The sequence below is a fragment of the Ranitomeya imitator genome, chromosome 6 (assembly GCF_032444005.1).
Source record: "Ranitomeya imitator isolate aRanImi1 chromosome 6, aRanImi1.pri, whole genome shotgun sequence".
Lineage (NCBI taxonomy): Eukaryota > Metazoa > Chordata > Amphibia > Anura > Dendrobatidae > Ranitomeya > Ranitomeya imitator.
This window is the reverse complement of record NC_091287.1, coordinates 89,613,678-89,633,891: the sequence shown is the minus strand read 5'-3', so window position 1 is coordinate 89,633,891 and position 20,214 is coordinate 89,613,678. Positions and strand designations below refer to the sequence as shown.

Below are 20,214 nucleotides of genomic sequence, written 5' to 3'. Positions count from 1 at the left end.
AAATATTTGAAGACATTACCGGCGCAGTAATGACCAGGCGGCCTACCACACCTCCACCATCTGTTGCGACCATGCACCCTCGCACCCCTGTGAAGTGTGATATAAATTTTCAGTTTCAGTATATTGTTAGCTTTGATCTGCAGCACTCTACATGTGTTTTTAAAGATTGCGTTTGTTTACTTTATGTGTAGAGAGACAGCAGCGGCAACGTATAGCAGCCATAGCCAGCAGTCCAACACCTTCCGCCACCAGTGGGAGCCCAGAGCCCGGGACGTCACGTAAGTTAACAATCATTGATTGCAATTTTTTTGTACCTGCATACGTGTCATAAGAGGGTTGCGGAAATATTTGAATACATTACAGACGCAGTAATGACCCAGCGGCCTACCACGCCTCCACCATCATTAGACAGCAGACGGCCTCGCACCCCTACACCACCCTCAACACCTCCCTTCCGCCACTCCTCTTCCTCCCCCGGGTCGTCGGCATTCTCCCCAGAAGCTAACATACGTAAGTGACCAAAACAGCGAGCGCTTCCCAACGGCGTGTTCCATAGTTAACCAGATCTGTTATTATTTCCTTTTCGGTGCTGCAGCAGTGGCCAGATCTCTGGGATGGGAAATTAGCAGCTCTGGTTCTGGCAATGAGGAACCGGCGTCCCTTCTCCGTAAGTATCAAGATAATACGAGTGGTTATCTGCGGGATGTCACAAAAGATAAAACTGTAAAATTTAATAAAATAAACATCGCCCTGTGGTGCCAGACCAAATTGAAATTTACAACACCCTAAATTTGGTCCTGCCCCAGAGGTCGAGATGTATTTTCAGCGGAATCAACGTTAATTCTCCAACCTCTTCTATCCACAGAACCGCCCACCGTGAGAGAGCTCATGGCGAGACAATTGCGCCTGGAGCGGACAGCAGCGCTCCTGCAGCAGACAGCAGCGCTCCTCCAGGCTCAAGTAGAGCAGCAGGGCGTGACGCTGTGACACCTGTTGGGCCGTGGAAGGAGATAATTTTATTTTTTTTTTTTTGGTTATGTAATATTTTGTTGTTAAATAGTTAAATACCAAGAAATTGTTACAAAAAAACAAAAAATCTTCGCATTCTTTCTTTAATGTTTACCGAGCTATAAGGGTTAACATCACCATTTTATAGGCATCTCATTTAAAGTAATTTAGAGAGGTTTATATGATTTAAAATACGATTATGTGTGGGTAAACCATTGATTGGGTGCATGCATGGCAGAGCTTGAAATGGAAGGAAGTCGCCATTTGACTTTGGAATGCAATCTAGACCGATCGCTGTAACGTACTATCCCGTCAATGGGGATTATCGAGTCACAGGACACCTTGACGGCATAGGACGTCATATGAGTTGCCCACTTTATCTAAACTGAACAACCAAGAATTATGGGAGTAATAAATACAATTTAATTTTATTACACACAAGACAGTGACCTACTCGCCATATTAAATTGTGGACACGAAAGCCTACATATTGTTAAGTAAACAGCAAAGCAAAAAGACATATTTTTTTATACGGCGCGATCCTGCCAGGGTACAGCTCCAGAACCATTAAAGTACTGACAGTATTTTTCGCGACAGTCCCTTGCATCGTCTGCCTGTCTGCCAGATCCAAGTGCTTGAAGAGCTGTTAAATTATCAGGTTGTGTACGCCATTCCCCGGGCACAATATCTCCGGTTCTTGCGTCCACTGCATCAATAAACGAAGGAGGAGAATAGGAGCTCGTATCATGACGTCTCAGGAAATTATGGAGCACAAAGCATGCCAAAACCACAAAGTCTATAGACGGCAGCTTCAAGTTGATAGCTGTGTGGAACACTCTAAACCGATTTGCCATAATCCCAAAGGCATTTTCAACCACACGACGGGCCCTCGACAACCGGTAATTAAAGATTCTGCGCTCCGGTGTGAGTGTTCTCTGTGCAAATGGCTTTATCAAATGTGGATGAAGAGGGAAAGCTTCGTCTGCGATGAAAACAAAATTGAGGTTTGCTTTTGTGTCTTCATTTAGTGGCAACTGCAGTTGATTGTTCCTCAAGCTTTCCCCAAATGAAGTGTGTTCAAAAACTCCACCGTCGGAGACTCGACCATTCATGCCAACATCCACATCGACGAACTCATAGTTCGCATTGACAAGGGCCATGAGGATCACACTGAAATATCCTTTGTAGTTGAAAAAAAAGGATCCAGAGTTGGCTGGTTGCGTGATGCGCACATGCTTTCCATCTAATGCACCACCGCAGTTTGGAAACTGCCACAGCTCATCAAAATCGGAAGCAATCCTCTTCCAGTCATCCGCCGTCTTGGGAAACTGCAAGATGAGAAGGAAACATGTACAAATTAGGTCAAATATATTGTTGTGCACATACACTATCATGTGGACATCCTAGAGTGATTGAGGCGCAGTATGGATTAGTATAACAAAGTCAACAACCCTGAGTATGCAGGCAGCCATTTTATCAGATGGCTTCGGTGACTGAGAGGGGGTGCTAAACAATATATCGAAATTATATAATCAATAAAATAACGTTGGGAGCAGCAAATAAAAGAAGGGTGGCGCAGGGTTGGAGCAGCACATATCAGAATGGAGCCGCAAAATGGTTGCATCACATGTCAGAATGGAGGCACAGGATCACAGCAGCACATGTCAGAATGGGGGCGCAGGATGGGAGCAGCACATGATAGGATGTAGAACATATACCAATAGAAATGCGCGCAACCAGGGCGTAGAACGGGTTAAATAGCTAGTATAATATATCGACATAACACAGCAGCCATAAAAATATAGTAGTACCTCCATATAATGCCTTAAGCTCTGCACAATGGCCTCGCATGTCTCCGGAATCACAACGCTCAGGAAAGGTCTGGAAACAGCTGCGGAAAACTGCAAATCCTGAAGAGACCTTCCTGTTGCCAGGAACCGCAGTGTCACCGCCAACCTTTCATCCACGGGCACGGCTGCACGCATCTGCATATCACACCTTTGTATGAGTGGCGTAACAGCAGACAGTATTATTTTGAAGGATTCCTCTGACATCCGAAGGTAGTTTCGGAAATCATGAGGGTTATTGTCACGTAACTCTCTTATGAGACCCATGTGTGACAATGTGGATCTTTTCTGCAGCCAGCTCCGGGTCCACATGCGACGTTTTCGTTTAGGACGTCTCTCCTCTTGGAGACGTGCTGCCTCAAACACCAGGGCAGCATCAACAACAGAACTCTCATCGGAAGTGAGCATAGTTCCTAAAAAGAAAACAAACGTACAATAAATACACGTGCTTACAAAACAATGTTTTGACCATTGATCTAATAACTATATATGTTACTACTGGCATTAAATGGGGCAATCAACCATCTCGATCTGTAAAAGGATTAAATAATTGGGCCACGCTACAGCTGTGTACCTGAGGTTCTCTGGCCTACCCTACTCTCCATAAAGGAACAATCGACCATGCTCCAGCGTTTATCCCCGTTGAAGCGCAACATCTGCTACGCTGTAGCGTTATACATACCTTTTGCGGTAAAAGTCTGTAGTTATAGTAGTTCTAAAAGTCCAGGGAATCCAGCAAATTTAGGAGTTCTGTTTCCAGCACGTGCTACAGAGAGAAATGAATAGAGCGCTCGACAGCTCCGGTTTTATCCGCTGGGAACAATAGTCCTTTGTTTGTCGAATGAGCGCACAGTATTGTACCGCCCAATCAGCACACGGGAGGTGGAGAATTTAGCGCTCCTACGTAGCCAGCTCCTCCGCCCTTTACATCGTATACAATGTCGTGCACACCTTTGTTACACCATGCGATCATGCCGCCACAGCGGGACACTAGACGACGAAAGAAAGTTTCAAACGATGTGCTATGACGTACGATTCACAGCGGGGTCCCTGATCGCAGGAGCGTGTCACACACTGCGATATCGTACCTACAGTGGGGCAAAAAAGTATTTAGTCAGTCAGCAATAGTGCAAGTTCCACCACTTAAAAAGATGAGAGGCGTCTGTAATTTACATCATAGGTAGACCTCAACTATGGGAGACAAACTGAGAAAAAAAAATCCAGAAAATCACATTGTCTGTTTTTTTAACATTTTATTTGCATATTATGGTGGAAAATAAGTATTTGGTCTGAAACAAAATTTCATCTCAATACTTTGTAATATATCCTTTGTTGGCAATGACAGAGGTCAAACGTTTTCTGTAAGTCTTCACAAGGTTGCCACACACTGTTGTTGGTATGTTGGCCCATTCCTCCATGCAGATCTCCTCTAGAGCAGTGATGTTTTTTGGCTTTTCGCTTGGCAACACGGACTTTCAACTCCCTCCAAAGGTTTTCTATAGGGTTGAGATCTGGAGACTGGCTAGGCCACTCCAGGACCTTGAAATGCTTCTTACGAAGCCACTCCTTCGTTGCCCTGGCGGTGTGCTTTGGATCATTGTCATGTTGAAAGACCCAGCCACGTTTCATCTTCAATGCCCTTGCTGATGGAAGGAGGTTTGCACTCAAAATCTCACGATACATGGCCCCATTCATTCTTTCATGTACCCGGATCAGTCGTCCTGGCCCCTTTGCAGAGAAACAGCCCCAAAGCATGATGTTTCCACCACCATGCTTTACAGTAGGTATGGTGTTTGATGGATGCAACTCAGTATTCTTTTTCCTCCAAACACGACAAGTTGTGTTTCTACCAAACAGTTCCAATTTGGTTTCATCAGACCATAGGACATTCTCCCAAAACTCCTCTGGATCATCCAAATGCTCTCTAGCAAACTTCAGATGGGCCCGGACATGTACTGGCTTAAGCAGTGGGACACGTCTGGCACTGCAGGATCTGAGTCCATGGTGGCGTAGTGTGTTACTTATGGTAGGCCTTGTTACATTGGTCCCAGCTCTCTGCAGTTCATTCACTAGGTCCACCCGCGTGGTTCTGGGATTTTTGCTCACCGTTCTTGTGATCATTCTGACCCCACGGGGTGGGATTTTGCGTGGCGCCCCAGATCGAGGGAGATTATCAGTGGTCTTGTATGTCTTCCATTTTCTAATTATTGCTCCCACTGTTGATTTCTTCACTCCAAGCTGGTTGGCTATTGCAGATTCAGTCTTCCCAGCCTGGTGCAGGGCTACAATTTTGTTTCTGGTGTCCTTTGACAGCTCTTTGGTCTTCACCATAGTGGAGTTTGGAGTCAGACTGTTTGAGGGTGTGCACAGGTGTCTTTTTATACTGATAACAAGTTTAAACAGGTGCCATTACTACAGGTAATGAGTGGAGGAAAGAGGAGACTCTTAAAGAAGAAGTTACAGGTCTGTGAGAGCCAGAAATCTTGATTGTTTGTTTCTGACCAAATACTTATTTTCCACCATAATATGCAAATAAAATGTTAAAAAAACAGACAATGTGATTTTCTGGATTTTTTTTTTTTCAGTTTGTCTCCCATAGTTGAGGTCTACCTATGATGTAAATTACAGACGCCTCTCATCTTTTTAAGTGGTGGAACTTGCACTATTGCTGACTGACTAAATACTTTTTTGCCCCACTGTATATCGCTCGAACGTCACAAATCGTGCCGTCGTAGCGATCAAAATTGCACTGTGTGACGGTACCCTTAGGATTGCTACTTCCAATAGGTGGCACTAGAATTCTAGTCCTTCCTCTTCCTCTCTGAAGAGACAATTTGCAGACCTTATTAAGCATTTCTGACGGGACTAGAAACCACTTTTCACTCATAGTCCCCATGCAACTTGACAGTTTTATAAAAAAGAATAGGGAAAAATTTGCAGTGTCCACATGTGCAAAGATGATATACACAGACTCCATTAATAATAATAATAATAATAATAATAATTTTTATTTATATAGCGCCAACATATTCCGCAGCACTTTACATTATAGAGGGGATTGTACAGACAATAGACATTACAGCATAACAATAAACACATAGAACAAAACAGATACCAAGAGGAATGAGGGCCCTGCTCGCAAGCTTACAAACTACGAGGAAAAAGGGGAGACACGAGAGGTGGATGGTAACAATTGCTTTCGTTGTTCAGACCAGCCATAGTGTAAGAATCGGATGTTCATGTAATGCTGCATGGACCAGTAAACAGCTTAAATATGTAACAGTACAGACACAGAGGGCTATTAAATGCATAAAGCGTATGAGAACATGATGCGAGGAACCTGATTATGGTTTAAGTTTTTTGAATGGGTAACACTGGGATAGTTAGGTTAATGCATTGAGACGGTAGGCCAGTCTGAACAAATGTGTTTTTAGGGCATGCTTAAAACTGTGGGGATTAATCATATTACCCTGGGTAGTGCATTTCAAAGAATTGGCACAGCATGTGAAAAGTCTTGGAGACGGGAGTTGGAGGTTCTAATTATTGAGGATGTTAACCTCAGGTCATTAGCAGAACGGAGAGCATGGGTAGGGTGGTAGGCTGAGACCAGGGAGGAGATGTAGGAAGGTGCTGAACCATGAAGCGCTTTGTGGATGAGAGTAATAAGTTTGTCCTGGATTCTGGAGTGGATGGGTAACCAGTGTAATGACTGGAACAAGGTAGAGGCATCGGTGTAAAGGTTGGTGAGGAATATGATCCTGGCTGCAGCATTGAGGGCAGATTGGAGAGGGGAGAGTTTGGTAAGAGGGAGGCCGATTATTAGAGAGTTACAATAGTCCAGACGAGAATGAATAAGTGAAACCGTAAGAGTTTTTGCAGAGTCGAAAGATAAGTCAAGGCCGAATTCTAGAAATGTTTTGAGGTGCAGATAACAAGAACGAGCCAGTGATCGGATGTGGGGAGTGAATGAAAGCTCAGAATGAAGTATGACCCCAAGGCAGCGGGCATGTTGCTTGGGATTAATGTTGGAACCACACATGGGGATGGCAATGTCAGACAAAGGTAGGTTAGCAGAGGGAGAAAACATGAGGAGTTCAGTTTTTGACAGGTTCAGTTTCAGATAGAGGGAGAACATGATGTAGAGACAGCGGTAAGACAATCACTGGTGTTTTCTAAAAAGGCAGGTGTGATATCAGGAGCAGAAGTGTATAATTGGGTGTCATCAACATAGAGATGGTACTGGAACCCAAATCTACTGATTGTTTGTCCAATAGGAGCGGTATACAAAGAGAAGAGGAGGGGCCCTAGGACTGATCCTTGAGGAACCCCAACAGTAAGGGGAAGATGAGAGGAGGAGGAACCAGCAAAAGATACAGTGAAAGAGCGTTCAGAGAGATAGGAAGAGAACCAGGAGAGAACGGTATCCTAAAGGCCGAAGGAGCAGAGCATAGTGAGGAGGAGCTGATGATCCTCAGTGTCGAATGCTGCGAAGAGATACAAGAGAGTTAGCATGGAGCAATGACCATTAGATTTAGCTGTTTGTAGATTATTAGAAACTTTAGTGAGGGCAGTTTCAGTAGAGTGTAAAGAGTGGAAACCAGATTGAAGAGGGTCGAGAAACGAGTTATCTGAGAGATAGCGGATAAGATGGGAGTGGACCAGGCATTCGAGGAGTTTAGAGATGAAGGGAAGATTAGAGACAGGTCTATAGTTAATGTCACAGATTTGGTTGAGGGATGTTTTTTTAAGTAATGGATGTATGATGGCATGCTTAAATGAGGAGGGAAAGATACCGGAAGAGAGAAAGAGAGGTTGAATATTTTTGCTATGTGAGAGGTGACAGCAGGGAAAAGGGACTGGAGGAGATGTTATGGAATGGGGTCACTGGTGCAAGTGGTCAGGCGAGAAGATGCAAGGAGCCTAATAACTTCTTCTTCTGTGACTGGTTCAAAGTCAGAGAGTGAGCTAGATGCAATGGGGGAGGGAGGACAGTGCATGATATGAGGGGATTGGGAGATAATTTCCTGTCGGATATGGTCAATTTTTTCTTTGAAATAATTGGCCAGATTGTCAGCATGGAGATCCGTGGTTGGGGCCCGCACTCTTGGGTTGAGTAGGGAATGAAAAGTGTCAAAGAGACATTTAGGGTTATTGGACAGTGAGGTGATGAGGATGTTGAAATAGGTTTGTTTGGAGAGGTGAAGGGCAGAGTTGCATGTTTTAAGCATAAACTTATAATGGATGAAATCTTCAGGTAGATTAGATTTTCTCCACAGGCGTTCGGCGCACCAGGAGCACCGCTGCAGGAAATGTGTTTGCAGCATGTGCCACGGTTGTCACCATCTGTGCCAAGTTGTTCTATGTATAGGAGGTGCTATTTCACCCAGGGCACTTTGCAGGGTTTCATTGTAATGCTTCATTGCAGAATCAGGACATGAGAGGGAAGAGATTGGGGCCAATGAGGACTGCAAGTTCTTCATAAGTTTCTGGGTGTTAATGACCTGTATGTTTCTATAAGTGTGGAAAGTGGGGATGACCTGAGCAGGATGGTAGTTCTTGATAGAGAATGAAAGAAGGTTGTGGTCAGAGAGTGGGAGAGGGGAGTTTGTGAAATCATCCACTGAGCAAAGCCGGGAGAAGACCAAGTCAAAGGAGTTTCCGTCTTCATGAGTTGGAGAGTTTGTATGCTGGGAGAGGCTGAAAGAGGGGGTTAGAGATAAAAGGTGAGAAGCAGATGGGGAGAGGAGAAAAGCAATGGGGATATTGAAATCACCCATGATGTGGGTGGGAATGTCACAGAAGAAAAAGTGTGGAAGCCAGGTGGCAAAGTGATCTAATAACTGATGGGAGGGGCCTGGAGAATGATACACCACCGCCACTCGCATGGAGAAGGGGATGTAGAGTCTGACCGCATGGACCTCAAAAGAAGGGAAGACAAGTGAGGGTACTTGGGGATAACCTGAAAGGTACATTTGGGTGAAAGGAGCAGACCAACGCCTCCACTTGCTCTGCTGTCCGATCTTGGAGTTTGAGAAAAGTGTAGTCCACCATATGAAAGAGCAGCAGCAGCAGCAGCGGTGGTGTCTTACTGCTGGATCAAGGTTTCAGTAAGAGCCAGAAGATTAAGAGAATCAGAAAGGAAGAAGTCATGGATGAAGGAGAGTTTATTACCCACTGAGCGAGAATTCCAAAGGGCACAATTGAAAGAGACAGAAGGCATGCATGGAATATTAATAAGGTTAGAGGGATTTCTGAGTGTAGCAGTTGGGAGGTTTGACTTGCTATGACATGGGGGGCCGGGGTTGGGAGAGATGTCTCCTGCGACTAGGAGAAGGAAGATAGAAAGAGTGAGCAGATGGTTAAGTGATTTGTGAGAGCGTCTTGTGTGTTGGATGGTGGGACTGAGTGGATCTGCACTGTTTAGCAATGTGAACAGAGCGTGAGTGCTATACATAGGAGAGGAAAGTACAGAGTGGCCAATATGGATGGAGTGTAAAGAGTTACTGCAAGGGTGGTGAATGTGAGTGAATGCAGCAGCCAGGATATAGATTATACAAATGCATATGGTGAATATTTGTTGTGTTCCAAGTGTGCAGGGAATAGATTTATTTAATTGTCTTACCAGTCTCCTGCCCTGTCTAACTGCCATGTTATAACTGTCAGTACTATGATAAAATGTACTTCGATTAAATGTGCACAAATGGCCACCTGCACAAATCTCCAGGCTCCATTAATTGCCTCTAAAGGTGGCGCATGTGGGGAAGGAGTGAATAGTTTTGCAATAATTTATTTTATTTTCAATAAGTATTGTAACAAAAATAAACATGAGCAAGTCAATACTTGTTATAGAAACTACATCTGTAGTGTCTTCTAATTAGGAGACCTCTAATTGAACACAATGATGATTGTGGTGGGCTATTTCCTGTGCATGAGCAATGTTGCATATGCATTTATTACACACAGTAGCATAATGCTGGCACCTGGCATCAGGAACCTGCTCTTGGTTTTTTGCCTGGTTTCCTGGAACCAACAATCACCACATTTAATTGTTTTTTGTCCACCCCCTAGTCAGTGTTAAGGTACCGTCACACTCAGCAACTTTGCAATGAGAATGACAACGTTCCGTGACGTTGCAGCGTCCTGGATAGCGATCTCGTTGTGTTTGACACGCAGCAGCGATCTGGATCCTGCTGTGCCATCGCTGGTCGGAGCTAGAAGTCCAGAACTTTATTTCGTCGTCAGGTCGGCGTGTATCGTCATGTTTGACATCAAAAGCAACGATGCCAGCAACGTTTTACATGGAGCTAACAACCAGCGAGAATGATAAGTGAGTCGCCGTTACATCACTGGATCGCTCCTGCATCGTTCTGGAGCTGCTGTGTTTGACGTCTCTACAGCGACCTAAACAGCGACGCTGCAGCGATCGGCTCGTTGTCTATATCGCTGCAGCGTCGCTGAGTGTGATGGTACCTTTATGGTTACCAATCTGTAGAGTCTAACAGCCCCCTTTTATTGGGTTTGTAGACGTACCCACAAGGGGTCCTTACTGGAGGGTACTTCTATATATTGTGACAGTCCTCTAATTGTTAAATACTTTTCGTGTCATTTGTAATACTTTACTTGTTATATGCAACAAAAATTATGTAAGCAAAAAATAAGACAATGCTGGAAAAACTGAACTGGGTACTGTTAAAACAATCATTCTGGTACAGACAGGCTCGGACTGGCCCATAGGGCAACCGAGGGCTCCCCGGTGGGCCCTTGTGCAGATATAGACCTCCAACCCCGCTGTATGGGCAATACTTGGCATAATTCACTTGATTTACTCTGCACAGAAAAAAACAGCATCTCATTCATTAATTAAACTACCCAGTTTACTATTATATAGAAGCATAGGTAAATTTGTGAATGAAAAGTTGGCCCTCCAAAGCCAATGTTACTGCTGGGCCCTTGGCACCCAGTCCAACACTGGGTAAAGATATTACTGAAATAAGACAGAAAAGTTTGGATTTTTTTTTTAAACATTGGGTTGGAAGACAAGTAACCCATGAAATTATATGTTTCATTTTTCAGAGTCTTGTTGGCAGCATGGTGGCTTAGTGGTTCACATTGTTGCCTTGCAACACTGAGGACCTGGGTTTAAACTCAGCCATGTGCAGAATCTTCATGACGTTTGAATATCCTCCCATGTTTCCATGGATTTACTCTGGGATTCTCCCACAATCCAAAATTTTACTGATGAGTAGAGGTGAGCATTCGTTATGAATTTTCAGAAAAATTCAGAAGCACCAGAATTTAAGTTTTTTCGGAATTCAATTTGCACTGAGCAAGCAAAATGGCAGCTAACTGACTGTCTTTTTTCTAGATTCTATAAAAAAAGTAATCCTTTGAAAATGTAATTCATCTGTCCTACTCCTGCTCCCACCTGTCTTGTCTTCACCGCTCCCTCTACTAGCTTAAAATCTGTCTTTGCTCTGGCTGCTCTTGCACTAACTAAACCCCCACATGACTAAATGAGGCCTTGTCAAGTACTGAAAGATCTGAACAAAAGAATGAACTTGTGACTGATCCAAAACTTTTTTAACCCCTTCCTGGTACTCAGTTTATTAAGCTTTGAAATCCGAAAAGACCGTAGTACATGATAAACATGTTTTCATGGCAGATTCATTTTGGATTCAGTTTCTAATGTAATTAGGATATAGCAAGGAAAATCCCAGTATGTTGCCTGCGCTCCCATATAGAGATTCTCATATATATCCTATATATAAATATCTGCTTTATTGATGTAATAAAAAATTACAGGACAATGCGTTTCGACTCCTACACCCTGGAGTCTTCATCAGGTCATTAAAAAATAAATAATAATAATTATTATTATTTATTTTTTCTTTTTTAATGACCTGATGAAGACTCCAGGGTGTAGGAGTCGAAACGCGTTGTCCTGTAATTTTTTATTACTTCAATAAAGCAGATATTTATATATAGCATCTATGAGAATCTCTATATGGGAGCACCGGCTACATACTGGGATTTTCCTTGCTATCTACTATTTTACCATGGATGTCTGAGGCCCTTTTCTGTGTGCCCAGTTGGCCGAGCTGCAGACCGTTCTCTCTGTCGGATCCCCTTTCAATGCTTCATTTTCGCCTTTGACTTGGTGAGTGCAATTATAGAAGCGTGCAATTTACACCTAGTTTCTACTTCACTTAGATCGTGTGCGGCGTTGTTCCCTTTTTTCCCTATCCTCAGGGTTGTTTGGATTAATTTAATTAGGGCTGAGACGAATCTGCTGCCCAATTTGAGTGAAAATGCCCAAAACCAATTTCAGGAGATTGGCTCATCTCTAAGTTAATTGGCTTTCTATGAAAATTAACCTATAATGTAGTGAGAGAATTAAGGAATTTAGACTGCAAACCTAATAGAGAACAGGGACTAATACAAATGATAATGATCTTTGTACAAGTTGGTCAATACAGGCAACAAGAAATACATAAAATAAAAGCTGAAAACTTTGCTGTTACAGTGACCGGTTCCACTTTTTGTTTGCAGTTTTCAAGAATTTTCTCCAATTGATATCACGTAAAAATCCGATTTAATATCTGTATTCAGAAATAATAATGTTGACCTCCACTATTTATTGTGTCATGTGATATTCCATATTTTGAACCAATAATCAGTATTGTAGCCTCGTAATAGTTGAATTAAAGTCATACTCAACTCATGCACAACTGAAAGTCATACATGTGTTATACATATGTAACTTGCATCCTGTGCTTTGTGGTAAACATCTGGGCACATGCCTAAAGGCTTTCACTTTATAATCACATCTAAATGTAAAGCATATTGTATATTTGGAACAGTCTCTAAGATGTTATAGCTGAGAGTCTGCTGAGCAAAGCCAGGTGGATTTCTCAAGAGTAATGCAAAATAAAGCTATAGAATCTGAGAGCATACGCTTTACAATATACATGAAATATAAAAAAAAGATACCAACCTATACAAGCTTTGCAAGTAGTGTATATATTAAAAGAAAGACAGAAGAGGGAGTTCATGGGCTGCACTGGTCTCTTCTTCCTGGTGCCATCTTGACACACAGGAAATAGCAGGAAAAGACTGCTCAGGCGATCATTGTCATAGCGGTGATTACCTTCTGCCAGTGATTATCTTCTGCTAGTGATTGGCTGAGCAGGCATTTCCTACTATTTCAAAGGATAAGCCAGTAGAGACCAGAGGGAGCAGTTGAAGAAGAGCATCGACTGAGCCCTTTAAAGCCCTTAGTAGCTTTTCTTCCCATTTAATCTGTCATCATGTGTCTTTAACAGCCGCGCGTGGAGCAGTGCTCCACTCGCAGCTGTTAACTTGTCAGATCCCCTATCAATTTCTGACAGCAATATTTAGCAAGTGCTGGCAGGGCACACTTCATTTCACGCTCCCACTGGCGCGCCCGTAATGTGAACATGGGGCGCCTATGGGTTGTCATGAAGGGTTTGCTGAAGACCCTTGTGCCTCTCATGATGATACTGCTGTGAACACTGGCTTGTGGTTGGCGTTGAAAGGAGATCAGATGATCGCAGCTTCAAGTCTCCTAAGTGGACTATAAAATAAAGTAAAAAGTGAAAAAAAAGTTTTAAAAAATATGAAAAAAATAAAAAACAAAAAAGGTCAAATCACTCCCATTTTACCCCATTGAAAATAAACAAAAAACAAACAAACAAAACAGTTTTGGGATGGCTGTGTTCAGAAATGTCCGATCTATCAGAATATGAAATAAATTAATAAATCACATACCACTCCGGAGTGCCAAGTTATCTACATTATTACTTTATGGGATAAGATCCTAATTGTCCACCGACAGTAGGAGTGCTGTGTTTTACAACTTTGTAGTTTTACCATGTAGTAAACATGGTAAATAAAAAAAAAACCAAAACTATTGTAGAATTGCACTTTTTTTTGCAATTTCACTGCATTTAGATTTTTTCTCCCATTTTCCAGTACACTATATAATAAAATCAATGGTGCCATTCCAAAATCCAACTTGTCCCACAAAAAACAAGCCCTCATGCGGCCATATTGATGGAAATATAAAAATGTTATGGCTTTTGGAAGAAGGGGATGAAAAAAAGAATACGTAAAAATGGAAAATAGCCTGGGGGTGAAGGGGTTAACCTATAACTGGAATCTGGAAGAAGAGAGGTAGGGGATTAAATGATGAGTAGCCCTTCCCAAGACTCTGAGCAGAGAGATAATGAGACACAATGTGGAAGAGCTAACCCATAAACTCACTATCTGGACCACACTCAGTGTCCCAGTGTGGCTCCTGGTCTCCTACAATGAAGGTGCGGTAATGCCAAGCGAGCACAGAAGGGTATATGGTCTTCGTCAGGCACCAGGGCCTTGCTGTGGCAGCCCATCCTATTACTACAGCATTGGTTTTACTACAATTTAAGTACCAATGAAATATCTGTATATGATTAAGTTCCTCGGCATGAGAAGATCTGGAAGCCTGCATCTCCCTGACATTCTCTGAGCTGCACTAACACCACGGACACCTGAAAATAATACTGGTTCCATGAGATCACCGCACATCTGGGCCGTAACTGATGGGAGATCATTTTCACTCAGACATGGATTCTAGGCTTAAACATTAGTGCAATATACTCCTTTATGCAAACCACTACACCGGGTCACATCTGTCCTCTCAACTCTTCAAATCCATATTGACTAAACTATTTTAAAACCAACTATTGGGATATAAGAAATCATCAGTGATTTATTTCTGTTGAATAGGGAGACCATATGTAGTTTTCCGTATATTGTTAGTAATGTTCTTCCGCATTCTTACATGGGAAAAATCTCAAAAATAGCTAAGAAGGGTTACTCTCAATTGTGGACACATAGCACCATGTTGTTGTGGTAGAGGTTGTAGTTTTATACTTTTCAACCAACGATTTGCAAAATACAGCTGAGATGGGTGGGCTAATGCTCATTGACCAAGAGTTATCTTCCTTGTGAAGTAAACTGCTGCCAGATACTTATAGCCTAATGACAGAAAAGGACTGGACTTTCTAAATTAAAATGCCTGATCCTTCTCTCCTGCGACATTACTGGTTGAGAATGTGTTGGGTGGCGCATGTACACATTAGATGGTCAGTGAGAAAAAGTCAGGTCTTCTGTGAGGAAGCTGAAGCTTGGGCATCATTGAACATTCTAACAAGACAATGATCATAAGCATACCTCAAAACTCACCAAGGACTAAGAACCACAAGGTTCGAAACGCGTCTGCCCATACTATTCTTCCCATACTGGGGGGTTGGGATTTTTATGCTGATGGATGACTTATCTTAAAAATTTTTTTCAAAAAGATGTAAAAGTTTTTAAGGGACTGTTTTGAGCTGGATTTCCTACTTGATTGATTCCCCAAGGCTTAGTTTCAGGTGAAATCTTGGAAGATTGTAGAGTGGCCATATTGACCCAACTGGAGCCCCATAGAAAACATTTTGGTAGGTTTTGAAGAAGGATATTACAGTATGCAAACACAAGAATATTCAAGAACTGGAGAATATTGCCAGTTTGGAACCAGGTTCAGGAACCCTGTGAGGAGCTAGTGACTGGCTATGCTTCCTGTTTGCAGCAGGTCATAACAGCTAAAGATGTTTTACTAGGTACAAAGGCATTTGATATGAAGACGATGAATAATTGTGAAACTGTAATAGTCAGTAAAAGTTCCATTTTATGTTGAATTTTGAGAAATTTGTTGTATTAGTTGTATTGAGCTATTCAAATTGTTCTTGTTTTGTTGGTTTATTGCAAACAGCATAACGTTTATTCATCTTGCTAATAAACCTAAATTCGCAATTGGGGGTAAGTAATTTTGATGACAACTATAGCTCAGGCAATTGGATATTGTTTAAAATAGTTGTCAAGGCTTAGGGCTCAATTCTTCAATCACTCTACAATATGTGTCACAGTGCGCACTGTCAGGATTCTTCGGTGCCAGGCGGTCATGTGACTGCAAGTACGTTATTTTCATACTTCTGGCCACATTCCAAGTTATCATGCATGGCATCCCTTAATTCACTTGTATAGAGCAAGGCCACACATGTCTATTCGCCATCTATACTCTACATGCAAAAAGTCCTGTTTTCACTCTTCTTACTCCATACACTGGATAAAATAACAAATTGAGATTTGCTTACCCCCCCCCCCCCCCCACAGTTCCCCTCGCCCCACATACACACAATTTCAGCACTTCGGTCCAGCGATGCCTTTTCGATGCTGCTCCACTCTTTGCTGATCGACTGCAGCAGTTATGTCAACTCTACAGTGCTTCTAAGCTCTGCAGCCAATCACTGATTAGTGGCTCTGCCAATGTAGACAGCAGGGCCTCACTCACTTCAGTGATTGGCTGCAGCAATGTAGATGTGATGTCACCCCTGCAGGCAATCAACAAACACTGGAGCAGCATCAGAGAGGCATCGCTGGTCATGGGGAGATCAAATAAAAACTCAGTTTGCTATTTTTATCAGTCTCTAAGTGTGTGGAGAATGAAAAGTTAAAACAGGATCCTCTTTTCATCCATTATAACTACTGACTAAAATGAAGTTTATGTGCACCCCTCGGGTAGCCTCGAATTAGACAATTACGAATTTGGTGTGAATGCAGATTTAGGGTATGTGCACACGTCAGGATTTCTTGCAGAAATTTTCCTGACAAAAAACGGACATTTCTGCCAGAAATCCGCATGCGTTTTTTTTATGCGTTTTTGACACATTTTTGACATGTTTTTGGTGCGTTTTTTTCCAAATGCATAGAATAGCGGGAAAAACGCAGAAAATCTGCAAAATTAATGAACATGCTGCTTTTTTTTTACCGTGATGCATTTTGTTCGCGGAAAAAAACGCATCATGTGCACAAAACATGCAGAATGCATTCTAAATAATAGGATGCATAATGTATGCGTTTTTAATGAGTTGTTATAGCGTTTTTATGGCGAAAAAACATGGAAAAAATGCGAAAAAACCTGAACGTGTGCACATACCCTAAGGACATTTCCACTAGAACTTGCCTTAATAGTTGTGCACACATTAGTTTGGCTAAACACAATTTACACAGTTTTGACATATTTTTCTGCTCCTCATTTGACCATAAGTTTTGTAAAAAAATAAATGCACAAAAAATCAAGATGATTTATGGCACACAAATGCTAGGTAAGTGTATGGGCCTGCTGACAAATGTGCACCTAATTAACCAATGGCTTTTCCCTTATTAGTCGCTTTATTTTCACTTTATAGGACATAGGCAGATTATTATAGAACTAATGTAAATGTGTTTGTGATTGTAAACAGTTCAATGTATTAACTTCCCCTAATAATAGGGTTGTGCAGTCACATTCATTGGGTATTTGGGTTAGTTTGTAGAAGCACATGTGTTAAAGGCATAATCAATACTGAGAGTACAGATTTTTCTTCCAAGGGCTATTACAGCAGTGGAGCACATGGATTATTCTTAATGGCACATCCTATGTGCAAAATTAGAGTGGCACCTGATTGATGTGACCTCTGACTGTACCCAGGAGCCATCTGTCCTGTACTCCCACTCACTTTTTCCAGCAATACAAATGAGTGGGCAGCATTGGAAGAAACAATAGTGACCGCTCGGTATTTTAACATGCAGAAACACAAATGAAAACGACACAAAAAAATATGCAGATACGGAAAGGCAAGGGAAAAAAAGGGGATGACAAAGGATTGCAGTTGCCATTGTCTGCCATTTGCTACAATAAATAACTTCAGAACAAAAAAAAAATATAAAAGTTTCTAATTTATTTAATCGTATGAACATATATTTAAATACATAAATGTTAAACAGTGATTGAAAAGAACAAAGGAACAGAAATCAGAGTCGGATATCGAGATTTTCTATGTATGCAATAACATTGTCATTTCCAGTATAGAAATCATTCTTGCCACCAGTATAAGATCTGAGGGGATATTCCTCGACAATGTGCTGAATTGTTTGATGGTCAGCTCCACAGTCACAGGCAGGAGAGTCAGATTTTCCCCACTCATGCATAAGATCTGCACAGACACCAAAGTTTGTTCTGATACGATTCAACGTGACCCAGGTTTTCCTTGGCAGATTGAAGCCTGGTGGTGGATTTTGAAAGTGAGGAAACGTTTGAGGCTCACCGTCTACTGCACTGACCCAAAGTTCACGCCATTTCTCTTCTAAATTGAAATCATGTTCATACAGGGTAATTGCGGTTCGGATGGGTGGATGTCTTGATTTCAGTCGCTGTATTTGAACATCTTGGATATTTTGATGTATTGGGAGATTTTCATTATTCACTACTTTGGTGTATTCTTTAAGTAGGAGCTTTGTCTTCTCAGATTTGCCGGTGCGATATGGGTCAAGACAGGTAACCAGTGGACGGGTGTAGGTCTGATAGTACCAGAAATTATGCGCATAGAGTTGTTCAACTGATTGTCGATTGCATTCACATGACAACTATTCAGCCATACTGGAGCACAATATTCTGTGGCAGAGTACACCAAGGCAAGGGTAAACGTTCGCAAGACAGGTGTGGAGGAACCCCAGGAGGATCCGTGGAGTTTCTGAATAATATTATTGCGTGCTTTCAGTTTCTGTGCTGTCTTTTCCAAGTGAGATTTGAAGGTTAGGCTTCTATCAAGGATTATGCCTAAATACTTGGAATTGAAGTTCTGTTTGACAAGTTGACCTTCACAACGTACTTTGAGTTCAGTCTTAGCACTTGCGTTGTGTAAATGAAAGCAACATACTTCCGTTTTTGATGGATTGGGCTTTAGCCTCCATTGTCGAAAATACTTTCCCATTACACTAAGATTTTCTGTTAGAACCTCCTCTGCATCCTCCATTGTTTCTCTCACTGTAGCAAGTGCCCATTCATCGGCGTATCCAAATTTCCGTGATATTGTGTCAGGAATGTCAGCTAGGCACAAAGCAAACAGGACAGGTGCCAGCACTGATCCCTGGGCCAAACCATTGTTTAAGGTTTTCTTACAACTGGTTGAATCACCCATGATAAGTTGAAAGGTTCGATTTGCAATCATATCATTCAAGAGGTACATACTTTTCTTACATGGAATCACCTTCAGAAACGATATAGAAGTCCTTCCCTCCACACAGTGTCATATGCGGCAGAAAGATCGACGAACGCCACTGAAACCTTCTTGTTCTTTTGAAATTCAGCTTCAATTAAAGTTGTCAAGGCTAAAACTTGGTCACTGCAGTTTCGAGACGGTCTAAAGCCGGCTTGCTCTATTGAGTCAAAAATCTTTAAATTGATCTTGTTATAGATTAAGCGTTCTAACAGCTTGTAAAGGCAGCTCAATAAAGCAATGGGTCTATAGCTTGATGGATTATTTTCAGGCTTCCCAGATTTTAACAATGCAATGATCTTGGCGTGTTTTAATTTACTGGGGACTTGAGCATTCTCCATGATATCTGAGAAGAACTTTGCCAGCCATTTTTTCGCAAAAGGTCCACAATTTTTGAGAAATTCGGGATGAATCCCATCAAATCCAGGAGCTTTGTTACTTTTAGTATTGACAAGGGCAATTTTAATGTCACAAGTTGTAAAAGGGCGGGAATATTCTTCAGTTGATGCCACAGATGATTTTAGTAGCTTAAACTTATTTTTAACTTCTATGGTATGAGCTCGGTCATTAGGGGTTCTTGAGGTGTTCACAATGTGTGCTGCAATTTAATTTGGAGTCACAGCATTCGTTTTCTGTTTTGCTTTACGGTTTCCTTCTAGTTTTCTTAAAAGAGACCACACTTTTCTACTGGACCTTTTAAAGTCCAAGTTCTCAACTGTTTCCATCCATTTGACACTATGTGCTGCATTCAGTTTGTTCAGCAACTCATTCCCGATTTCACCATCTTCACTCTCAAGAAATTGTCTGTATAGTTGTTCACATTCATCAGTCCAGCCTGGAATGTATTCTTTGCGGAAGCCACGTGGTATTGATTCCTTTGCAGCTTTAATAAAGTTTCTAGTAAAATTCCTCTACAATATGTAACTTTTGTAGAAATTTAGTTTAAGGCTTCAGAAACTTGGCCATATTGTAGCTCCATACAAACTCCATGTTGTACAGAACCGTTATACAATGTTTATAGACCCTAGTGTATCGCCGCATGTCTCTGATTTCACATGGAGGGATACAGAGGGTGTTTTTTTAATTTTAAATTTGGGAAAAAAATCAATTGGATACTGTGCTGCAGAATCTTAAAAAGGGAAAATATGTTTGGATATCTCTGAAATACAGAACTGAACTTATGGACTCCTGCCATATACATTGCTTGCAGACAAGTGTAA

The 20,214-nt window shown here is 41.9% G+C and overlaps 1 protein-coding gene across 1 annotated transcript; it reads right to left on the bottom strand.

Annotated features, from left to right (window-relative positions):
- Nucleotides 1-1,510: 1,510 nt before the first annotated feature.
- On the bottom strand, nt 1,511-2,833 carry LOC138643582 (uncharacterized). The gene is made up of 2 exons (XM_069732458.1): nt 2,820-2,833; nt 1,511-2,336 (listed from the first exon to the last, which is right to left on the bottom strand). Exons 1-2 carry the CDS (start codon nt 2,823-2,825, stop codon nt 1,536-1,538), a joined length of 807 nt encoding a protein of 268 aa, XP_069588559.1. The 5' UTR covers nt 2,826-2,833; the 3' UTR covers nt 1,511-1,535.
- Nucleotides 2,834-20,214: the final 17,381 nt, after the last annotated feature.